At 41.9% G+C, this 24,709-nt stretch overlaps 1 protein-coding gene across 16 annotated transcripts in view; it reads left to right on the top strand.

The window, feature by feature from the left end:
* Positions 1–24,709, top strand: part of LOC132892991 (membrane-associated guanylate kinase, WW and PDZ domain-containing protein 1-like) — a 371,376-nt gene that overhangs the window by 241,522 nt on the left and 105,145 nt on the right. For 7 of the 16 annotated variants that reach the window (XR_009655496.1, XM_060931635.1, XM_060931634.1 and 4 more), the window contains exons 5-12: positions 274–493; positions 1,390–1,472; positions 2,434–2,487; positions 6,735–6,792; positions 7,000–7,103; positions 11,873–11,992; positions 12,320–12,505; positions 18,686–19,327. Coding sequence is in view for 15 of the 16 variants with exons in the window: in XM_060931635.1 (XP_060787618.1) it covers positions 274–493; positions 1,390–1,472; positions 2,434–2,487; positions 6,735–6,792; positions 7,000–7,103; positions 11,873–11,992; positions 12,320–12,505; positions 18,686–19,327 (1,467 nt within the window). In the remaining variant the exon portion in view is untranslated. The remainder of the gene's footprint in view (positions 1–273; positions 494–1,389; positions 1,473–2,433; positions 2,488–6,734; positions 6,793–6,999; positions 7,104–11,872; positions 11,993–12,319; positions 12,506–18,685; positions 19,328–24,709) is intronic. The other 9 variants (XM_060931644.1, XM_060931640.1, XM_060931645.1 and 6 more) reach the window with 4 other exon arrangements.

Below are 24,709 nucleotides of genomic sequence, written 5' to 3'. Positions count from 1 at the left end.
ATCCGATAAGATTGAGAATAATGCTGTGAGGAGTATATTAGTTTGTATGTCGGTGTGATGCGCAATTATTAGCACAGAGGCTGGATTAGCATTCTCCTTGAGAACTTTGTTTGGGCACCGGGCCAAGAGAAAGTCATCTGAGGTCTAGCTTCTTGGTGTGTGGGTGTGTTGCCGCATGTGTTGGTTCTCATTTCTGTGTACGTGTTGCATTTGCATGCAACTATAAACCTTCTTTTTTTGTGTCCCCTCCTACCTTTTTCTGTATCACCTTAGCACGTAGTCTCTTCCCCTCTGCACTGTCGTTCACAGGAGACTCCAGCCGGCAGGAAGTGCACGCCCCTTCCAGCACGCTCAACAACGTGGCTGCGTCTCCCGCGGCGACCATGGCAAGCTCGCATCATCCTCAGCTGCCCTTGGAGGAAGACCCACTCGGGCCATTGCCAGACAACTGGGAGATGGCGTACACGGAGAACGGAGAGGTTTACTTCATAGAGTGAGTGCTGCATTACACGATCCAATAGCAAAAAGACAGGGCAACCTAATTATCCACGAGACACCATTACGGGTTGGAACTCGATCAAATCCGTGATGCATTTCAAAGCTGTACGGTTGATTCGTGTGGCCCCAGGATGGTGAGATGTATATTTTATTTCGGTTTGAAGTGAACTATGACTGTCTTTAATCTGTATCCTCTCCAGTTACTGATCGCAGACATAAGGGCATATGGAGAACAAACAGACTCTTGATTAATAACCGTAGGCACAGTGCATTCATTACTGGAATACTTTTAGAGGTCACAGATCCACCATGCATTTGTTGGTGTTTGAGAATTTTTTATAAGAATTAGTTCTTCATGGGCTCCCAAGTGATGCAAGAAAGATTGTGAATTTCCAATCTAACATGCCACAGACGTCTACCGTATGGCCTGGATTAAAATTGGCTGTGCTGTCTGGGTGCAAGCAACGTTATAATCCATGTCCCCTGCGAATCACAACTACGTTAGCCAATCGTGGGCGTATGCGAAATAGGGCAGCGCTTTTATTTCAGAGTGTGTTGCGCTGCCCCGTGATGCAGCATGAACAGCAGTTCAAAAGATGACTTCATATGTCTCAGAGGAAGCATTTGATTGGTAGCTGGCATAGGATAAGTGAGAGCTGACTGGTGGATGGAAATTTGACTGGTAAGGAAGGGGCGAATTAGTACAGAATAGCGAGCGTGTACCGACTCCAACGGTACATGAGCATTCGGATAGTATGTCCAGAAATAATAAATTAGTTACGTTTGTAGGTTTTACCTTTGGGATGTTGTGCAGTTGTCATTATCTGCTGCCTCAGCACTCCCAGGGTTATAATTATTTCAATCAGAATTTGTGGTGTTTGTTTCTTCTAGCCACAACACAAAGACGACCTCATGGATAGACCCTCGCTGTCAGGATAAACAGCAAAAGCCTTTAGAAGAGTGTGAAGATGATGGTAAGAACAAGAAACACAATCATCATACACACTTAGTTTTAGTCAGAGTCGAAAATGAAAATGCTCTTCAGCATAACAGTGAAACTGTACTGTACAGGAACTGCAAGATCTATTGTAAAGATTGTGTGGTTTTTTTTAAACTAAGGACTTGTAACCAGACACCAGGTCTTTCTGTTGGTTCTGTACATAGTTTTTAAATCAAAGGATTTAATTAAGCGCACTAGACCGAGGTCGATACCTGATATGCTTTCTATGGATCATATATCTGGTTTTTAGTTAAGCACACTTCAGAGGTCTTTGTTCACCTCACTGGACCCCGAATACGTCTTTTCAAACCAGACCGTGTACAAGACAGATGCATATTTGGCTTCACTATGTCTTCACACGCCCCATTTCAGATTCTCTAAAAGTGACGATTAATATGGATTTAACGCAAGTTAAAGGAGGATTTCAGTGATTTTCATCAACCGTCGGTCGTCTTATTGGAAGACGAGCGACACTGCTCCCTGTTGAAACACTTCATTAACTATATTTTATTAACCTGTAGAATTTTTATCCAGGCTAAAGAAAAGCTATTAAGCATAGAATAGAGGTCATTTAAGGTGATGTGCAGTGAAACACTTGAGCGTGTGCATAATGAGGCACGCGGCTTTCTAGGTGCTACAATACTGAACTTAAAAAAAACCCTTCCAATGATCATGATACTTGATTATATGACGTTTGTGGAATGAAGAAAAATAATGTCCCTGGCTTTTAAGGATTCCATTTCAGAATACAGGAAATAGTGCCACCTGGTGGAGATTTCATAAAATTAAAGAAATGAAATAAAATGGAACCATTAAATGATAGGAACTCTTAGAAATGTATTATATTATATTATATTACAGCCTGGAATCAATAATCTGTCTGTCTTTTTCTGTCTCGCTTTTCAACAACTTCTTTTCTTTTTCTCCTCTTGGAGAAGAAGGCGTGCACACTGAAGAGACAGAACTTGATAGGAACTTGATTGAACTTGGTAGGTTTTCTTCTTTCTTTCTTCTCTGCTGTCTCTTCCTCCTGTGTTCTGTACTTGCGTCTCCCCTTTTTCACCCTCTTCATTTGTCACGACCAGGCCATAAGCCAGGCTTACAGTGTCGGACGAGAGAAATCTTGTCATCTGAATACTGCTCGCACTGCACGAGCCGATCGCGCGAGTCGATCTCGACAGTGAAAATCACGTCCCAAAGGTGCTCGCAGTGTACAATGCGCTGGTAAATGCCAAAGATGCCGTTCACCTCAATCTGAAAATATTGACACACAGGCTCGGTTTGCGCAAGTTAATTAGTGCTGCTTCGATGTGATCTTTTTCTTCTTTTCACTGACAGTGCTGTTGGATTCACACTTGTGAAACAAGCTGGTCACTCGATGTGCGAAGCCGACAACACGTTAATGTTGTCTTGAGTAATCACATCTGGCTGATGATGGCAAAACCTTGATAGCAAAATATCTGATTTTATTTTTTTCGCGGCCCGGTTTCCATCAAATCCTGCACTCTGATTGGCTGGCGACTCGCTCGTTCACAACAACAAAAAAACAACGTATAATAGCAATTTTTGTCAACATTTATCTTTTTTTTTATAAGATTATCAAGAATCTTAACTTTTGCCAGCATTTCTCAGGAGAATAGCATTAATTTTACAGCATGGATAGCGATAACGACAGTGTTCACAGCGAAAGCGAGTTTTACTACCCTGAGGAAGATGAAATAAAAGAAAACATTTCAGGAGAAAGCTAAAAACATCTAACTTGCTAACGCCGAGCAAAAACATGGCTGAATCCTGAATGACTCCTATTTGTATAAATAGGGGACTACATAGGCGGCAAAATGTAGTTTTTTTTCCTGCCATGGAAGTGCACTTGTATACCGAGGAGGAAGCAATTTGCATTACAGCCGTGAATGAGGATTCAAAATGGCGGCTCGGCTCGGTTTTCCCTTTCGGGCGCTCTCGTTTTCTGTTAGAATTTGGTAAAGAAAAAAATATATATATTATTTACCAGCTTAAGGTCGGTCCGTATGGTGAAATACCGTGACCTCGGCCTTGAATACTGACCTCGGCCCAGAGGGCCTCGCTCAGGACTTTCAAGACCTCGGTCACGGTATTTGGTAAATAACATGTATAATACTACTCGTAATTTACAACCATATTTCATTTTCTGATGCGTTAGCAATTCGAACACGTTCATCAAGCAGCGTTTAACCTTTTGCAACTGAGCGATTTCACTCATTCATTCCAAAATCACACCGTGTAAGCCTGGCTTTCACAAACTTAATTGTTGTTTCTATTTGAGTTCCTCTTTATTAGACGTGTATTATGGCTTTACATAGTACTTTATATTCTACAGGATTGAAATATAACAGTGTGGGGAATTCTGTTAAACTAGTGCTGTTTAGTCTCATATAACATTGTCATAATTTTCAAAACCTTGGATATCTTTTAACCCCAACTACTTTTCACCAGATAAACTTTTTACCACACCAGTCACAATCATACAAACAGTTTCTAAGCATTTTTGCAAGCAGCCATTTGTCAATTGCATTCAGGCGTTACATTCCTATGTAAATATGGACATTTTCACATTTCAGTGACGTGACCCCAAAGCAGGGGCATTTCTGTCAGGAGCTCATGTCAGTTAAAGCTACGGGAGTGCATTTAATTTTCTGGCTGAAAATTTGAAGTTGATATTATGACAAAGACCGTGGGTAGCTTGAAGAATCCAAAATGCATTTGTATTCTTACTGTTCTTGTAAGTTATTTTCCTGGTCTCTGGATGGTAACACAATATGAAATGTAAATGAATATGAATGACATGATAGGTAGTCGAAAAATCAATCAAAGTCCTTCCCGTACCATGTGGCGCATAGGGCGGCGCCGATCTCCGTTTCCATAGCCCTCGGCCTCTCGTCTATTACATAGCTAGGGTTACAGTGGGGGGCTGGTCCTCTGGTAACCGCGAGAGTTTGATTCCCCACTCTTATCTGTATTGCAGCGTGCCTTGCCAGACGGCAGTAGGTACCATTTTTACGATGGTCTTTGGTATGACTCGATCGTGAGTAGAACTCGCGATCTCCCGATTGAGAGGCAGACATGATAACCACTTGGCCAGCTCGCGGTCATGGGTAGTCAAGACCACCTAAACCGAGACCAAGTCATGACCAAGACTTTGAGGCGTTGAGATGAAGTCAAGACCAAAGCAGGACGAGACCGAGTCAAGACCAGAACCAGACCCGTGGGTGTGAAGGGAGGTGGGGAGGGCTGATGGCCGTTAACAGTCATGAAAATTTCAAATTAGCAATGAGGCACGTTGTTGGGTTGCATTTGAAGGAGGAAGTTTTACATCCGATCCCAGTAACAATGTTAACAAATAAATCAGACACTGCCCAGGCAATTTAGTGAAATCCTCATAGTTGTGGTCTTGGCTGGTTTTGAAATAAAATCCGAGTCTCTATGTCTCAGACCGAGTAAAAATGCAGTCGATTCAGAGACGAGATCGAGACCTTCAAAAAGTGGTCTCGAGACGGGTCTCAAGTACTACCACACTATGACATGATGTTGTATAAAGGTTCTCAACAGTCCAATTAGGAAGGCAAAGCCAGGAGTGGACAAAGTCTGTATAACACTGAATTATATAAACCTCCAAACATGTTTACACTTTTATATGACCTGTATAAATCCATGTGTATGGTGTAGTACTTTTTAAAAAAAAAAAGTCAGAGTAGTATGCAATTGAAAATGCACCTTTACTACTGAAGGATCATTTGAATTGCTTATAGCATATGGACAGTTGAGAATGAGTTTGAAGGACAAATCCATCCTTATTGCTTATCCATCCGAGCAGACTGTATTAGAGAGTGATGTTTGAAACAGGAGGAAGAGTCCGATTAGAGTGAAGCACTTAGTGTGAGTATGGATTGTATAATGTAGCCTGCTGCGTCGTGTTCAGCAATCAGGCTGTTAATGAGTCCATGTGAAACCCAGTACAGTCTACTATGCAAGTGCTAATGACACTATATTAGATGGATAGCTAGGAATGTGGCTGAGCGTACATGTGTGGAATCAGGGTCAAGACACAGGCTACATCCACACGGCAACGAGATTTTTTTTTTTTTTAAAAATATCGCGTCCACATGGGCAACGGATCAGTAAAATATCAGGTTCATATGGCAACGCAACGCTCGCTGAAAACGATGCAATACACATGCCACACCTCTATGTTGCGCTGTAAGACGGTCCCATCGGAGACACCAGAACAATAGAAGAAGTAGACGCATGCGCATAAACCCCTTCTTCTGTAGCATCAGCCACATAAAGTTTTGGTTATTAGTCAGTAGCGTAAAATAGTATCTATTGTCTAAGACACTTGTTTATATTTCATATTAAAACGTCTATGTAAATTAATACATAGAAAGCCTGGCCAGGCGCTGAACGTTGTTCTGCCTTCACTTTAAGAGAAATTCAGGGTGAGCATGAGCCTAGGTTCTTCCCTGTCACTGTCACACGCGCACACCTTCTCACTCCCTGTCCTATGGCTATAGTCCCTTTAAATCACGTGCTCGTTTTTTGAATGGAGACGCGGAAAGAGGAATGAATGGGGGTAGATGGAAGCCAGTATGCCAACATTCTGAGATCCTCCAGAATTCTTTAATGGTCCGGAATAAATTGAATGCTACACGTTGATGGATTACTTTGTTCTTCTACGCCCTTTTTGAGGAATGTATTGTCGGACTTAAACCAACATCTGAAGAGGTGAGATCGCTCCTTTTTTTTTTTTCCTATTTTTGCTGGCGGGATTGTCATGTGGTTGTGACGTCATCGTAAACAAATCCGTTCTACTCATCCAGACGACTTCGCAACGGCGCCGTTGCCAGATTTTTCCACTCTGGAACCCGTTCTCAAAAGATTTCGTTTTGGGACACCCAAAACGCCGGTGCCGCGTGGACGCCAGGCCGAAACGATAAACAATTTTATCGGATTCACCTGAATCCATTGCCGTGTGGACAGGGCCACAGACTTTCTGCTCTAAGTGTAGGTTTTTCATAACTGTGTACGTACGGTACGTTTGCATACAGTGGAATGCTCAAGTATTCACACACACAAACTTCAGGGTGTGAATACTTACATAAGCCATTGCATATATGCATAGTTGACTGTCAGAGAGTTTCCGGTTTCCTTACATGATCCATTCATTTGTCCCTTTTTTTTTTCTTCTTCTTCCCCGCAACAGAATTACCTCCAGGTTGGGAGAAGATAGATGACCCAGTGTATGGTGTATATTATGTAGAGTAAGTTTAAGACACTTTCACGTTTCTCCATCCTAACACACACAAGCAAACAGTTCCAAACTGGATTCTTTTTCCTCCAAGTTTGTGTGCTGGGGATTTGTACGTGTCTGTGCACCAAATCCCCTGATTAGCACAGTTATTTATTTCAGAGACAAACATTTTTACCCTCTCTTTGTGTCTTTCTTTGTGTGTGTATCTCTCTCTTAGTCACATAAACAGAAAGACGCAGTATGAGAACCCAGTGTTGGAGGCTAGACGTAAAAAGCAGGTCGATATCCAGCAGCCACCAGAAGGTGAGCGCTACGTCAGAGGTTCGTTCCACTTATTTCTCTCTCTATTTCATTGTCACTGTATCTGTTGTCTGCCACAATTTCCCCTGCCTTGATTAAGAGAGAAAGACGGTTGTTTAAAGCTAGACGGCCTTTTGATTTCATATAATCGGTGAAATTTAGCTCCCTCTGAAATGTGGTTGTGATGTTTTATTTCTGTAATATCTTTTAAAAAAAAATAAAAAAACCAGGCCATTCTGCGGCTGGGAAGTTATTTAATTTGAAGGGATTCCCGAGCAAATAATACGCATGAAACCGCTCGCTTCGCGCCGTCAAGCAGACAGGGGAAGTCCGTGTGCGCATGCGCAGGTTTACCTTTGACCGTGCACTTACGGTTCCATTGTTCTGTCGCTAAACGAACAGCTGATCACACCGAGGTGCTCGCTGACCGACGATATTTATTAGTTTGGTCCTGCGTTTCCTTTCCTTCATATATAACATAACGTCTTTTTTTTTTTTTCGCGGCCTGGTTTCCATCAAATCCTGCGCTCTGATTGGCTGGTGCGCGGGTCCGTATCCTACGATACGGACCCTGGTTATGGACCTCTGGTGACTCGCTCGTTCACAACAACAAACATAGTAGCATTTTTTGTCAACATTTATCTTTTTTTTATTAATAAGATTTATTTATAAGATTATCAAAAATCTTATAAATTTTTGCCAGCATTTCTCAGCATAATAGCATTAATTTTGCAGCATGGATAGCGATAACGACAGTGTTCACAGCGAAAGCGAGTTTTACTACCCTGAGGAAGAAGAAATAAAAGAAAACATTTCAGGAGAAAGCTAAAAACCTCTAACTGTTGCTAACGCCGAGCAAAAACCTGGCTGAATCCTGAATGACTCAATTTTGTATAAATAGGGGACTACATAGGTGGCAAAATGTAGTTTTTTTTTTTCCTGCCATGGAAGTGAACTTGTATACCGAGGAGGAAGCAATTTGCATTACAGCCGTGAATGAGGATTCAAAATGGCGGCTCGGCTCGGTTTCCCCTTTCGGGCGCTCTCGTTTTCTGTTAGAATTTGGTAAAGAAAAAAATAAACATATTATTTACCAGTTTAAGGTCGGTCTGTATGGTGAAATACCGTGACCTCGGCTCAGAGGGCCTCGCTCAGTACTTTCAAGACCTCAGTCACGGTATTTCACGATACGGACCTCCCAGCTGGTAAATAACGTATTTCTTCTCGCTTTCCGTTACTGTAGTCGGTCTTTCACGTTTCATTCATGTCCTCCGTTTTCCTCTCCTGTGTCAAATTTGTATCCCACAATGCCTGGCGCGAACGGGGAAAACCCACCACGTGATGTATGACTTAGTATCTTGAATTGTGTCATGGTGAAGCAGGAAAAAAATAGCGGAGAATTTAAGGCCACGTGGCCCTAAATTCATTAATTGTTCTATTTTTAAAAAACGAATAAAACTGGAAGTCTGTGATTTGAATTCGGTAGCTTTCGGTCTACTAATCAAAAATAATTGGGTGTCAGGGAAAATTCTTTTTATGACCTACACTTGAAAAATCTGAAAGGCAGTCTAGCTTTAAGAGGAATTAGTTGAAAACTGATTATTTTCATTCCAATGAATGCTTCACTAAATAGTGGCCATTTAGCATTATACTACAGGCTGGTCCCTACTCGCTTTAAAGGTGGAGTATGAGATTTTTTTCAGGAATATTTTTTACCATATTGCTTGAAAAGCTCCCCACACCCATGTTGCAAGCAGTACAATAGAAGGTTTGACCCAAAAATGAAATATTTTAATCCAGTCTACAGTGTAAAATAAAGGAAAAACGCCATCCAATCATATCGAGGTACCACCTCAAAATGATTGGATACTGACACGTCAATCAGACTGAAGCCCGCGAGCAGCCCGTCCCTTCTGTGTGTGTGTGAGAGAGCGAGCAGCCCCTCCCCCAACCTGCGCGCTGCGAGCAGAGTGTCACACAGAAAGCACAGGGTTTTCTCAGTGCGCTCCCTCCAAACAATGGGGATTTACACGAAAACGGAAGGAGATATTCACAAAATTATTTCACAGTGAGCGCCACAAGGCTCTCCTGAACACACTGATGTAATTTTTTTGTCTGTAGTGTAAAAAATGAGGTCACTAGAGCGAGTTAAAAACGAGTGACTTTTCTGCCAAGTTTATAATGGCAGTCTATGAGGCTGCGCGGCTGCCCTCTCCTCACTTTCAGGCTTCTCATTCAAAAACTGCAAGTCCTATCGTGTAGGTAGTCACATTGTGTGAATCAGGACAAGTGTGGCTACTACTTTTGAGAAAATTGTGTGTGGAGTGAAAATTGGGGCTGAAAACACAGTTTAAATGAGAAAGTTTGAGCTATTTTTCCAAGCTCTCTACACTAACGAGCTCTACTGGTGTGTAACGCAATAGACACCCATTATAAAGGCTGATTTTCTCAGGCTTTATAAGGGGGAAGAGGGGTGGAGACGCGGGGGGGTGGGAGCATGGCGAGGGCGGGCGTGTTTCTTTTCAAAATATGGCTTGCGGGAACCGTTATTCCAAAATCTCGTACCCCACCTTTAATTCATGATTGACCGCGTTCATTTTTATATGGAATCTTTTCATTCAAAATGCTAATGCGACTTATCGAACCTTAAGATAAGTAGACGGATACTTTTAAAGGAGTCTTTTTAAAGATGCTGTGTCTTTGAATCTCTGACTAATTTTGTAGTCTTTTTATGTTGCTATGTTTTTGTGTGGGTTGACTGAGCCTTAAACATTTAAAACTAACTTTGTAAAGAGCAGTGACATTATCAGTCTGGAAACTTCTCTCGAGCCTAATTTAGTTGCAACCGTCACCATGTCAAGCTCATCAAGTACCAGCTTGGAAAAATACTGATGCTGCAGCCTAAATTATTTATTTATATACTAAATTAACTTCTTTCAAGTCGTGTATAAAAATGCAGCTTTACATCTAATGTCTTCACGACTCCAAATGTTATGCAGATACGTTTAATATATTTGTGTATAGGTGCCCCCCCCCCCAATTTTACTGTCCACACAGAAGCCAAAACATACATATTTTGCAAAACATAAACACAGTCATAGCAAAATGTGTTGTGGTCTGATGATAACTATTGAACATTTTGGCCATAAATCGAAATGGTATGCTTGGTGCAAACAAAAACAAGACCACTACAGCACTTCACCCACAGTGAAGCATGGTGGTGGCGGCATCCTGACTTGGGGCTGCTTTTCTACAGCCGAAACTTGGACTTTAATCGTGGAGGGCTCCGAATACCAGTAGATTTTGGCGCAAATATTTTTTGCATCTGCTAGAAAGCTGAAGATGAAGAAGAATTGTTCAACTTTCAGCACATCATTGACCCAAAGTACACATCCAAATCAACAAAGGAATGGCTTCACCAAAAGATCAACGTTTTGGAACGGCCCAGCCAGAACACAGACCTGAATCCAATTGAAAACCTGCGGGGTGACCTGAAGATGGCTGTGCACAGGAGATGCCCTCGCAATCTGACATGTCTAGAAGCTTTTTGCAAAGAAGCATGGGGAAATATTGGCAAGTCAAGCAATAGATAGACGCTTAGCCAAAACGAATGCGTGTTATATTACAAGCAAAAGGTGCTTCAACAAAATATTAGGGTTTTTTTTTTTTTGTCCCGAAAAAGTTTTTGATTGTTTTTTACTTTATTTTATAGGTTGCGATTTCATATTAAAGGTGGGAAAGTTCTGAAATGATTGATCTTGGTTTCATTTTTACATTACAAACACGTACTATTTTGTCAGGGGTGTGTCGACTTTTTATACCCGTTTTAATGTGCTCTGTTCTTTATTGATGTTCTTTAACGGGTGAGCTGTTTACATCTTGCTAAAGTATTAGTGTCGTTTAGATTTTTGAAAATGGAAAAACAGTTGAGAATATTCCGCATAGATTCTGACTTGTATTTTGTATCCGTTGAATATTTTTCTGAATGGCACGTTTGTATTTAGTGCACTTTAATTTGTCGCGATCGTTACTTTTCTCATAATATTTATGCAAAATTAACAGCCTTGGAGCACAAACGAGTGTCTTGTTCTTGAACCATCGAATGTACACAGTGCCTTGCATAAATGTGATTTCTGTAAACTTTTCCAATTTTGTAGTCTTACAACCTGGAGCAGAAAGACTCCGTTAGAATTTTTATCATTTGATATGTCTAACGTTGGGCAGTGCAATTTTTTTTTTTTTTTAATTGTAACACAAAGGTTAATTAAACAAAAAAGTCAAGATTTGTTGGTTGCACTCTTGTTTTGAATTTTGGTGGTTGTACCATATTCTTTCAGTTTTTTATTAACCTCCTAAGGCCCAAGCTGTTTTTTTTTACATGCATTTTTTATTTCTCTTTGCTATTTGGGCTTATTAGAACCTGATTAGAATAAAAACTAAGCATCATCTTTTGATAAGATGTACTTTTAGAGAAAAAGTATGTCCACATATGTGGATTCTTGTTCCGAATTTCCATAAAGTGCTGTCCACGCATGTGACCGCTAAGCCCTAGGAGGTTAATAGGGTTAATGCAATGTGTTTTTTTTTTTTAAATAACCAAAACCTGATTGACATCTTGTCCAAGACTTGATTTATTCAAGGGGACAAATACTTGTATAAAGCACAAGCATAATTACACGCCATGTTACTATTTTGTTGATATAATCAAGAGTTGACGGTTTCTTTTTTAGCTGTAATAATACGCGTTGGGCATACGAAGTCACCAGGCCTTTGCCGCTTTCTCTGTACAGAATGGATAGAGGAGCACTCATCTGCTGGCGCTCCAATCACTGCATACATTCCAAACCACTTGGAGACGTACCGAGAGCCTCCGAGTGGCCCACAGCTCCCGCCAGTCCCAGGATGCAAACGTGAGCACCTGTCTACTGTTGATAACGAGAAAGAGATTATTTTTGCAATTGATCATCAGTGGAAGAGTATCATTGTCAGCTAAACCACTGCAGAGCAACGACCAAATCGAAACGCTGAAATGTTCGATGGTTTCGTAATTGAAACTCCATAATGCTTTTTATTGTGCAGTAGTGAAGTAATCCTACATTGGTCTCATGCTAATTCTGATTCGCTCATTAAGACAAGCAAGATATCCCGAAAGTGCATCATCGTTGCTTCACATATTTGGTTTTGGTGTGGCATCGTTAAATATTGAAGACCTTTTCTAAGTGTGTATGTGAATGTAGGAGGGAAGCCGTTCTTCACAAGAAACCCCGCAGAACTCAAGGGCACGTTTATAAGCACCAAACTACTGAAAAGCAGGCGGGGTTTCGGCTTCACTGTGGTAGGAGGAGATGAGCCAGACGAGTTCTTACAGATCAAGAGTCTCATATTAGACGGACCAGCAGCCTTGGATGGCAAGATGGAGACAGGTAGAGAGACACACACACGCATGCACACAAACACACACACAAGGCAACTGGATTTATGCTACATATAATCTTGATAGCCTCTCATCTGATGAGCTTCAGAGACAAGATGGCATTTCAAAAATGAACTGACCGTACATCAGAGGTTCTGCATTCCCCGAGTGTCAATTACACTGTCATACTCCATGAGCAACAACCTGATTGACACAGCTATGGCTCAAACACACCTTCACACAAACGTGTACAGTGGGGCAAAAAAGTATTTAGTCAGTCACCAATTGTGCAAGTTCTCCCACTTAAAAAGATGAGAGAGGCCTGTAATTTTCATCATAGGTACACTTCAACTATAAGAGACAGAATGGGGGGAAAGAATCCAGGAAATCACATTGTAGGATTTTTAATGAATTAATTGGTAAATTCCTCTGTAAAATAAGTATTTGGTCACCTACAAACAAGCAAGATTTCTGGCTCTCACAGACCTGTAGCTTCTTCTTTAAGAGACTCCTCTCTCCTCCACTTATTACCTGTATTAATGGCACCCGTTTGAACTCGTTATCAGTATAAAAGACACCTGTCCACAACCTCAAACAGTCACACTCCAAACTCCACTATGGCCAAGACCAAAGAGCTGTCAAAGGACACCAGAAACAAAATTGTAGACCTGCACCAGGCTGGGAAGACTGAATCTGCAATAGGTAAGCAGCTTGGTGTGAAGAAATCAACCGTGGGAGCAATTATTAGAAAATGGAAGACATATAAGACCACTGATAATCTCCCTCGATCTGGGGCTCCACGCAAGATCTCACCCCGTGGGGTCAAAATGATCACAAGAACAGGGAGCAAAAATCCCAGAACCACACGGGGGGACCTAGTGAATGACCTGCAGAGAGCTGGGACCAAAGTAACAAAGGCTACTATCAGTAACACACTATGCCGCCAGGGACTCAAATCCTGCAGTGCCAGACGTGTCCCCCTGCTTAAGCCAGTACATGTCCAGGCCCGTCTGAAGTTTGCTAGAGAGCATTTGGATGATCCAGAAGAGGATTGGGAGAATGTCATATGGTCAGATGAAACCAAAATAGAACTTTTTGATAAAAACTCAACTTGTCATGTTTGGAGGAGAAAGAATGCTGAGTTGCATCCAAAGAACACCATACCTACTGTGAAGCATGGGGGTGGAAACATCATGCTTTAGGGCTGTTTTTCTGCAAAGGGACAAGGACGACTGATCCATGTAAAGGAAAGAATGAATGGGGCCATGTATCATGAGATTTTGAGTGAAAACCTCCTTCCATCAGCAAGGACATTGAAGATGAAACATGGCTGGATCTTTCAGCATGACAATGATCCCAAACACACCGCCCGGGCAACGAAGGAGTGGCTTCGTAAGAAGCATTTCAAGGTCCTGGAGTGGCCTAGCCAGTCTCCAGATCTCAACCCCATAGAAAATCTTTGGAGGGAGTTGAAAGTCCGTGTTGCCCAGCGACAGCCCCAAAACATCACTGCTCTAGAGGAGATCTGCATGGAGGAATGGGCCAAAATACCAGCAACAGTGTGTGAAAACCTTGTGAAGACTTACAGAAAATGTTTGGCCTCTATCATTGCCAACAAAGGGTATATAACAAAGTATTGAGATGAACTTTTGTTATTGACCAAATACTTATTTTCCACCATAATTTGCAAATAAATTCTTTAAAAATCAGACAATGTGATTTTCTGGATTTTTTTTTTCTCATTCTGTCTCTCATAGTTGAAGTGTACCTATGATGAAAATTACAGGCCTCTCTCATCTTTTTAAGTGGGAGAACTTGCACAATTGGTGACTGACTAAATACTTTTTTGCCCCACTATATCTAAGTACTCTCACACTTCTACATTCCCTTCTTAAAAGCTTCTCTGGGCTCCTGAGTGGTGCAGCGGAGAAGCATTTTGCCCTACTGCTTCAAACTAAAGCATGTGTCAGCCTTCACCCTGCCTGGTCGCTATGATGTGTGGGAATTCTTTGTTTGTAATCAATCTTTGTCACTTCCGGTAGTGATCCGTCTCATTAGGTATCCAGACTTCCGGCAGGCAGGCATCGTATTTGTTTACAGTCGCTTCATCGTAGTTTCTTGTGTTTCGCCTCCAAATATGCCAGATCGTTGCTCTGTATTTAGATGTTCAAATCGAGAAAAAGGCAAAAGGTATTCTAGGATGCCAAAAGAAGTCGTGCATAAGGGTGAAAAATATCTCAAAGACGCTATGAAAAATGGCTCGCAAGCCTTTCACTGTGTTCGAAAGGAATTGAGAGTCCACATGCTCATGTTTGCAGCGATCGTTTTGTTAAAGGTACATCAACTTTACACTACCGTTCAAAAGTTTGGGGTCACTTTGAAATGTCCTTATTTTTGAAAGAAAAGCACTGTTCTTTACAATGAAGATCACTTTAAACTAATCAGAAATCCACTCTATACATTGCTAATGTGGTAAATGACTATTCTAGCTGCAAATGTCTGGTTTTTGGTGCAATATCTCCATAGGTGTATAGAGGCCCATTTCCAGCAACTCTCACTCCAGTGTTCTAATGGTACAATGTGTTTGCTCATTGCCTCAGAAGGCTAATGGATGATTAGAAAACCCTTGTACAATCATGTTAGCACAGCTGAAAACAGTTGAGCTCTTTAGAGAAGCTATAAAACTGACCTTCCTTTGAGCAGATTGATGCCATGTACACACGTAGCCGGGTATTTTTAAAACCGAACATTTTCCCCCCCTCCGTTTATAAAAATGTTTTATCCACACCACCTCGTCTTCGAAAAAAATCCCTTCCACACATAACCGAACATCTGCGTTTTCAATCACATTCATAAGCATTCCAAACCTGTAGATGGCATTATTTCCCCAAATCCTACCCCCTAATCACATCGCCTGCGCTCTTGGAGCAGTAGTTGGGCTTCTAAAATTAAACATGTAAATAGCACCTGCACAATAATTAACGCTTTCAAGGCACTACTCCGATCCATTACTCTCTAGCTAGCCGCACACTACGCTGATTTTCAGCGTACCGAGCCAACTGAAGTCGTGAGTCAGGCGTAAAGACTAGTTTTCGATGGTACCGACTCATCTCACAGCCGATTCGAAAAACTAATCGGGAGCCAGACTGATCGGCGAGAGTCGCTAGCAATAGCCAATCATATCTTTCGCATATAACACGTGACATCATTAAACACAATTTCTAGCGTGAGAAATACGTGTTGGTAGCACCTAATGCAGGTATATACTGTAATTCCATAGACTGAAGCTTTATCCATAGACACAGTGGGCTGGAAAGCCACTCTGCTCAAGTTGTGTGGCTGAATTCCAAATCGCTTTAACTCCCCTATATAAGTGCACTATTTAAGGTTGGAAATAATAGCTCATGCAGCCTAGATAGTGCGCTACATATTCCGTGTTGTGTCATTTGTAATTCAGCCTGTAGCATCTTCAAGTGTTGGATTTAACAGTAACTATATCCAATAGCCAATCACAAAGCTATTAAGTTGTCACGTGTCGCTTCAATCGCGACTGCACTCGTCAACAGTTGGGGGATATGTGTGTGCCCTGTCGGGAGTCGGCTCTGAAATGGGTCGGTTCGGTACCGCGTGGATCGCCGTAGTGTGCAGCTAGCTTAAGTCCATGCTTAATCTGGATTCTGCAGTAAACAAAGGTTGCACGTTTGACGTCAGGGCAGATTTGTTGTCATTTTTTTGGCGCAGATTGTGACGTTCTAAAACGCAAAACTCCGGTTATCTCTGTCTACACGAAAAGGCATACACGGAGTTTTCAAAAATCTTCACTTTGCCTGGAGTTTTTTTAAATATTCGTTTTTGATGTGTTTTCATGTGGATGACAGGCCAAAACGTAGAAAAATATCTTCGATTTAGCAGATACCCGGCTACGTGTGGACGAAAACTCCGGGCAAAGTGAAGATTTTTGAAAACTCCGTGTATGCCTTTTCGTGTAGACAGAGATAACCGGAGTTTTGCGTTTTAGAACGTCACAATCTGCGCCAAAAAAATGACAACAAATCTGCCCTGACGTCAAACGTGCGACCTTTGTTTACTGCAGAATCCAGATTAAGCATGGACTTAAGCTAGCCGCACACCACGGCGATCCACGCGGTACCGAACCGACCCATTTCAGAGCCGACTCCCGACAGGGCACACACATATCCCCCGACTGTTGACGAGTGCAGTCGCGATTGAAGCGACACGTGACAACTTAATAGCTTTGTGATTGGCTATTGGATATAGTTACTGTTAAATCCAACACTTGAAGATGCTACAGGCTGAATTACAAATGACACAACATGGAATATGTAGCGCACTATCTAGGCTGCATGAGCTATTATTTCCAACCTTAAATAGTGCACTTATATAGGGGAGTTAAAGCGATTTGGAATTCAGCCACACAACTTGAGCAGAGTGGCTTTCCAGCCCACTGTGTCTATGGATAAAGCTTCAGTCTATGGAATTACAGTATATACCTGCATTAGGTGCTACCAACACGTATTTCTCACGCTAGAAATTGTGTTTAATGATGTCACGTGTTATATGCGAAAGATATGATTGGCTATTGCTAGCGACTCTCGCCGATCAGTCTGGCTCCCGATTAGTTTTTCGAATTGGCTGAGATATGAGTCGGTACCATCGAAAACTAGTCTTTACGCCTGACTCGCGACTTCAGTTGGCTCGGTACGCTGAAAATCAGCATAGTGTGCGGCTAGCTAGAGAGTAATGGATCGGAGTAGTGCCTTGAAAGCGTTAATTATTGTGCAGGTGCTATTTACATGTTTAATTTTAGAAGCCCAACTACTGCTCCAAGAGCGCAGGCGATGTGATTAGGGGGTAGGATTTGCGGAAATAACCATCTACAGGTTTGGAATGCTTATGAATGTGATTGAAAACGCAGATGTTCGGTTATGTGTGGAAGGGATTTTTTTCGAAGACGAGGTGGTGTGGATAAAATATTTTTATAAACGGAGGGGGGGGAATGTTCGGTTTTAAAAATACCCGGCTACGTGTGTACATGGCATGAGTTTCTGGAGCATCACATTTGTGGGGTCGATTAAACGCTCAAAATGGCCAGAAAAATGTCTTGACTATATTTTCTATTCATTTTACAACTTATGGTGGTAAATCAAAGTGTGACTTTTCATGGAAAACACAAAATTGTCTGGGTGACCCCAAACTTTTGAACGGTAGTGTATGTATCTAAAATAAAAAGTTGTCATTGCAAAAATGCCAACAGTAGCTCCAACTTGAATCACATACTACACTTTGGCTTGCATTACTTACCGTCGTAAAAAAAAAAAAGACAATTATTTTGGTTTAGCCTCCTGGGAACCAAGAAAAAAAACGTGTCTCTCAGTTTCTCTTTTGTTGTGATTTCCTTACTAGGAATTTCCCAGCAACCCTCCTAGTCACATGATGTATCATTGGAAGGCCCAGGATGTACTCTTGACAAGACACCAGGATTCAAGGGAATAGCTTGAGTGTAAGAGGGTGTGCACGTAAAACAAATGTCAACTACAGAGGACACAAGTCTATGGGTTGGTTCTCAGAAGGTTAGAAGTCTTATTCCAACTTCACGAACCCAGCCACAAATGAGAAAGTTATAGGCTTCAAGACTTTCGAAAGCTTTCGTTTGATTCTTCGTGTAAAACGATGTTTGGACTACCAGATAATTGGAAATGTCCGGAAAGTGTATGATTGGAAAGTTGTTGAAATCGCTTGAAAAGTCCGTCGTTTTTAAGCTGTAGGGGTCCAAGCCATCGCATAAATATATTTTTTTCTTGATATCTCGATTTTGCTTTTGGCTCTAGTCCGTTAACATAGTGAGATGTAGGGTGTTTTCCACAAGATGACGACGGCCACGTACTTTGGCTTGGACACCATCTTTGATTTGTTGCCGGTCACTTGGAAACCAGGAAGCAAAAGGTCACGTGATTGCAAACAAAGAATTGGCAGGTGACCAAATTGGAGAGAAAATGGGAGGGGGACCCCTGCTTTTTGGTTCAGTGCATCATGCACGTGTGTGTGTATTCTCCCGATGACGTCTGGAACTAGTCAATTTTGCACATTTTGTACATGTCCAGCACACGACTGACATCACACATTTCCTGTCTTGAAAACACAAGTGCCCTCATGTCTGTGTGTTTTCCAGGTGACGTCATTGTCAGCGTCAATGACACCATTGTTCTGGGCTACACACATGCTCAGGTAGTCAAGATCTTCCAATCCATCCCTATCGGCTCAGCCGTGCAGCTGGAACTGTGCCGTGGTTACCCGCTGCCCTTTGACCCTGATGACCCAAACACCAGCCTGGTGACCTCAGTGGCCATCCTGGACAAAGAGCCCATCATAGTCAACGGCCAGGAGGCCTTTGATCCCCCACCCTTGGGCCCGTGTCAGTCAGGGATGGGTACAGTGGGTACAGTGGGCATGGAGCCACGTCCCTACAGTCCCACAGCAGAAGGGATGGTAATGCCAGAGAGCTACGGTAGTGACGTGGTAACCCTTGCGTCATCCATCGCCACACAGCCTGAGCTCATCACCGTGCACATGGAGAAGGGTGACAAGGGCTTTGGCTTCACCATTGCTGACTGTGGTGGTATTGGCAGTGCCGTCGGGGGTGGGCAGAAAGTCAAGCAAATTGTAGACTACCTACGCTGTCGCGGCCTGAAGGAGGGTGACATTCTGGTGGAGGTGAACAAGAGGAACGTGCAGAACATGAGCCACAACCAGGTAGTGGAGCTGCTCAGCAAGTGTCCTAAAGGAAGTGAGGTCACCATGCTGGTACAGAGAGGTGAGCACGTGTGTGTGTGTGTGTGTGGGTAGGGCTATAGATTATATAAAGGTCTTGATAAAATAATCATGATCCTGGAGATCTGCTGCTAATCAGCACCATCTTATCAATGGGTTTTGTTCCAACCTTCATGGATGCAAACGGCGCGCCTTTTGGCGGATGCCGCCTTTTTCACGGCTGTCTGGGGGACTTGTGTGAATCGCGCAGATCCGATGATTTTTTTTTTTTTTCTGGGCGTTGGAGTGTCTGATTATCTCATCTCATTATCTCTAGCCGCTTTATCCTTCTACAGGGTCGCAGGCAAGCTGGAGCCTATCCCAGCTGACTACGGGCGAAAGGCGGGGTACACCCTGGACAAGTCGCCAGGTCATCACAGGGCTGACACATAGACACAGACAACCATTCACACTCACATTCACACCTACGGTCAATTTAGAGTCACCAGTTAGCCTAACCTGCATGTCTTTGGACTGTGGGGGAAACCGGAGCACCCGGAGGAAACCCACGCGGACACGGGGAGAACATGCAAACTCCGCACAGAAAGGCCCTCGCCGGCCCCGGGGCTCGAACCCGGACCTTCTTGCTGTGAGGCGACAGCGCTAACCACTACACCACCGTGCCGCCCGTGTCTGATTATAATTTCATCAAAGTAAATTCTGTATTAAAATGACTAAATAAGCAAATGCCGTTACAGTCCATGAAACACAGGAAGTATAAGTATGAGAAGAAAACAGTAAATCAGAAAGCTGCGCACATAAAGCCAATTGGCTGCGCGCCATTATCTGCTGCTGGCTGCACTTCACTGCACGCGCAAGGATTTCCATCAGTCCGACGTAAGTTACGTAATCGGCTTTACGTGTGCAGCTTTCTGATTTACTGTTTTCTTCTCGTACTTGTACTTCCTGTGTTTCATGGACTGTAACGGCATTTGCTTATTTAGTCATTTTAATACAGAATTTACTTTGATGAAATTATAATCAGACACTCCAACGCCCCCCCCCCCAAAAAAAAAAAAAAAAAAAACCTCATCGGATCTGCGTGATTCACACAAGTCCCCCAGGCAGCTGTGAAAAAGGCGGCATCCGCCAAAAGGCGCGCCGTTTGCATCCATGAGCCTTAAACACACCTGTTAGTATGATTACCCATCATTGTCCTTTCAGACCCTGACAAACTGAAGCACAATGAATTAAACGCTTAAATATCACAAGAGAGTCGTTCTTTTTGGTTGAGGGATAAAATGAGGCAAATAATAGAAGATATGATAATGTTTGATTTACATTCTCAGCTGCTTTTGACACTAAATAATATGTCGGAATAGTATGCAAATGTGCTAGCCCTATGCTTTTATATATATATTTTTATACTATTTATTTTGATAACCAAGAATGCCTGTTATGGACATTTTATACCACAGTGCCTTTGGATTCTCACTTCTGATTGGTCAGGATGTGGTGGTTTAAAATTCTCTTTAATTTTCTATAACAGCCACTGTGATAGTAGTGCAAGAAAAACCACACATTTTATGTTAATGTGCTTGCTCCAATACATTATCGTTTTTATCACGGTCCCGTGACCGGGTGTGGTCGTGGGGGCGCTGTACTGATGAACACACCAACTTTCTCCATCTCTCACGATCATGTGCCATTCTCTGCGTCTCCGCAAAGCTTCTTTGGGTCCACTCTGTGACGACGTCAGCCCATTTCTTCCTCTGTCTGCCTCTTCTTCTGCGGCCCTGAACCGTGCCTTGTAGGATGACTTTGGAAAGGCTGTTGCTGGATCTGGTTACATGTCCGTACCATCGGAGTTTTCTCTTTTTAACTGTGGTGAGAAGGTCTTCATGTCTGCCGATTGTTCTGAGAGATGGTGTTGCGGACTTCTTGGTTGGTCCAGGTAGGAAATGCCAAGGATGGTTCTGTAGCATCTCATCTCAACTGACTGGATTCTTCAAAAATGATCTTTTTTTAAAATTGTTTTTAGAGTAACATCTAATTCAGAGAGATTGTGTGTTAGACGCTACACATAATCTAAGCCTAATAATGGACAAATCAGGGATGCAAATGGTGCGCCTTTTGGCGGATGCCGCCTTTTTCACGGCTGAATCGTGCAGATCTGATTTTTTTTTTTTAGGGGGGGCATTGGAGTGTCATTATAATTTCATCAAAGTAAATTCTGTATTAAAATTACTAAATAAGCAAATGCTGTTACAGTCCATGAAACACAGGAAGTATAAGTATGAGAAGAAAACAGTAAATCAGAAAGCTGCGCACGTAAAGCCAATTGGCTGCGCGCCATTATCTGCTGCTGGCTGCACTTCACTGCACGCACAAGGATTTCCATCAGTCCAACGTAAGTTACCTAAGTTACGTAATCGGCTTTACGTGCGCAGCTTTCTGATTTACTGTTTTCTTCTCATACTTATACTTCCTATGTTTCATGGACTGTAACGGCATTTGCTTATTTAGTCATTTTAATACAGAATTTACTTTGATGAAATTATAATCAGACACTCCAACGCCCCCCCTAAAAAAAAAAAAAAAAATCGGATCTGCACGATTCAGCCGTGAAAAAGGCGGCATCCACCAAAAGGCGCACCGTTTGCATCTCTGACAAATAAAAAAAAAACAGGTTGCATTGCAAAGAAAAACATGATTGTTCATGTGGTGAAGCTGTTATTTAGCATTTATGGAAGGAGTCTCCAGTGTCAGGGTTTTATACAGAGATAAAGCTGTTCCTTTAAGGTTTTAATGATAGAAGATTTTAAAGGAAAAATAAAACTCGAGAGAAAAAAAAATGTGACTAGTAAGGGAATGACTGACTACCTGCTGTAAAGTAAGCAAATAATATGAACTAACTTGTTTCGAGGACGTTCCACAACTTTATTATGTGGTTAAAACGTGTGCTGTTCATTACTAAATAGAGAAATTGCAGTTGTTGGCAAATTGCTGTGGTATAAGAAGAAAACACTTCAAACAATCAACTTTTGGGTTTGAACATAAACTCCATTTCTTGTCGCCTGTCATCACACCACTCTCTCTGTGATTATTTTCCTGTAACAGCACAACCCCATCATACTTTATTCCTTACATAGTCTATTACTGAAACTTTATTAGGCAGCTTTAATTGTCAAGACATTGCGCTCCCTGCAGAATATTGCCATAAGCTGTTCAGAAGCAGGACTGGACGCATGTGATTTATATAATCAAACATACTGTTCTGAATCTGTGCTGCAGATTTAATGAACTGCGATGGCTTTGCTATGAGTGTGTGAAACGTAGTACTTTCAGTTGACCTTGGAATGAATGTGGCGACAGAACGAGAACGCTTATTGTTGGATGTGTGCACATGCAGTGATGAGCATGACTGGATATGTAGGTTCTTTACTCAATGTGGGAGTAAGTTTGGATTACAGTGAGTATCTCGAGTCCTTTCAGAATTATAACTTTTTTCGAAATATATTTCAAGCACACACACACCCACAGTTGTGGTCAAATGTTTACATACAGTGACATGAATGTCATCTTGGATATGAATGTCATGGCAATATTTTGGGATTTAGTAATTTTTTTTGAACTGTTTTTCTGTGGCAGAATGATTGTACAGCATACATTAATTTTCTTTGGGTTTTCTGAAATCAACACAAGGTCAAAATTACACATACAGGGTCAAAAATTTGCATACACTCACTTAGATGATTAATTCAGAGGTGCTGAAACTTCCAAAATGTCTCTTATCTTGTCAAGGCCGAGGTCTCTTAACTTCCTGTTAGTGATCATGATTGACTACAGCTGGTAGCTTCTCTGTGCCTTCATAAAAAGGGTTTGTTTACAGCACTCACTGGATTGACCAACACACAGTAAAATGGGAAAGTCCAAGGAGCTCAGTGCAGATCTGAGAAAGAGGATCGCAGATATACACAACTCTGAAATGTCTCTTGGAGCCACTTCTAAACAACTGCAAATTCCAAGATCAGTTCAAACAATTGTATCCAAGTTACTGTGAGGTGTAGTCACTTTGCCAAGCCACTTTGCTTCACTCCGATGTCTCTCCCAGTGTTTTCCTGCTGACTAGATGCACGTTGTCAAAATGGCAAACCAGTTCACAATTAAACTTCTTTTGATTAACTTTTTTTGTGGATGTGTCCATATATAATTTAAAGAACATTACACAGTGGCGCAAAGATATGAAGTTTATCTTGACTTATTGAAAATAATTTGACTCGTTCACATTGCTCACTCGTGAATATGTTCAACACTTGAAGATAAACTTCATATCATCGCACGACCATGCAGTGTCCCGTATTTCTTATCAATGCACAGGCGATTATAGAAAATCGCGCCTTCTGATTGGTCCAGAGAGTCGGGACTATTTCTCGATAATGACGTCCAGCGACTCGGCAAAATAGCGGCCAATCGCTTTGTCACCGTAAGTGCGGAAGAATTAGAAATTATGAAAGAAATTGCTGTTCCTAAAAGTACTAAAGATGCTACGAAGTTTGGTCTGTTCAAAGGTAAGGTGGAACTGTGATTTATTTTATCTATTTCAAAACAAAGTGTTTCTTGTGACTCAGCATAGATAAGTGACACAAGCCTGCACACATTGTGTTTGCATGTTGCTTTTGAAGATTGAAATAAATTATATTTTTTTTAATATGATTTTTAAAAAAATAATCTTCAGTGTATTTATAGTAAAGCAACTCCGCGTCAGGCTCAGTGAATATTAGTGAATACTCAACTTCGTCTCGGTTATTATTACCGATATTCACCTCACCTTCGGCGAACAATTGTTAATTATCGAGAAACCAATTGAAATGTCAAACGGAGGTCCTTTCTTCACACTTTTGTATTTTAGCATCAACCCTTTCCAGCTAATTAAACATTCAAAGGTTTGCTTTCAGAGCTAATATACTATCCCCCTCCTACGCCAGGCTCTGGTCCTCCCAGTGTCCTGTTCCGGTACTACTCAGCTCTTGAGGCACATGGGTGTGGTGCCAATCTCCGTTTCAGTAGCCCTCGGCCTCTCGCCTATGTAGCTAGGTTTACAGTGGGGGGCTCGTTCTGTGGTAACCACAAGTGTTTGACTCCCCACTCGCATTTCTATTGCAGCGTGCCTTGCCAGATGGCAGCAGGTACCATTTTTAAGCCATCCTTAAAAAAAAATCCGTTTCCTGTCCACCGGGTGAGCAAAAAAATTTTCAGTTGGGAGGGAGGGATTTTTTTTTTTTTAATATATGGATGGATAAGAAATCGCAATGCTGTTTGCTTTTTCTTTCAGTACTTTTTTATTACAAAAGCAGACACATTTAATAAAATATGACAGTTTAATCGACTGAAACTTGTACAAAAACTTTAAGTTAGCATTTTAAATGCTGACTGCAACATTTGC

The sequence above is a fragment of the Neoarius graeffei genome, chromosome 10, assembly GCF_027579695.1.
Source record: "Neoarius graeffei isolate fNeoGra1 chromosome 10, fNeoGra1.pri, whole genome shotgun sequence".
Classification (NCBI taxonomy): Eukaryota; Metazoa; Chordata; class Actinopteri; order Siluriformes; family Ariidae; genus Neoarius; species Neoarius graeffei.
Note: the sequence above shows the minus strand (reverse complement) of the source record. Positions and strands in the feature narration are given on the sequence as shown.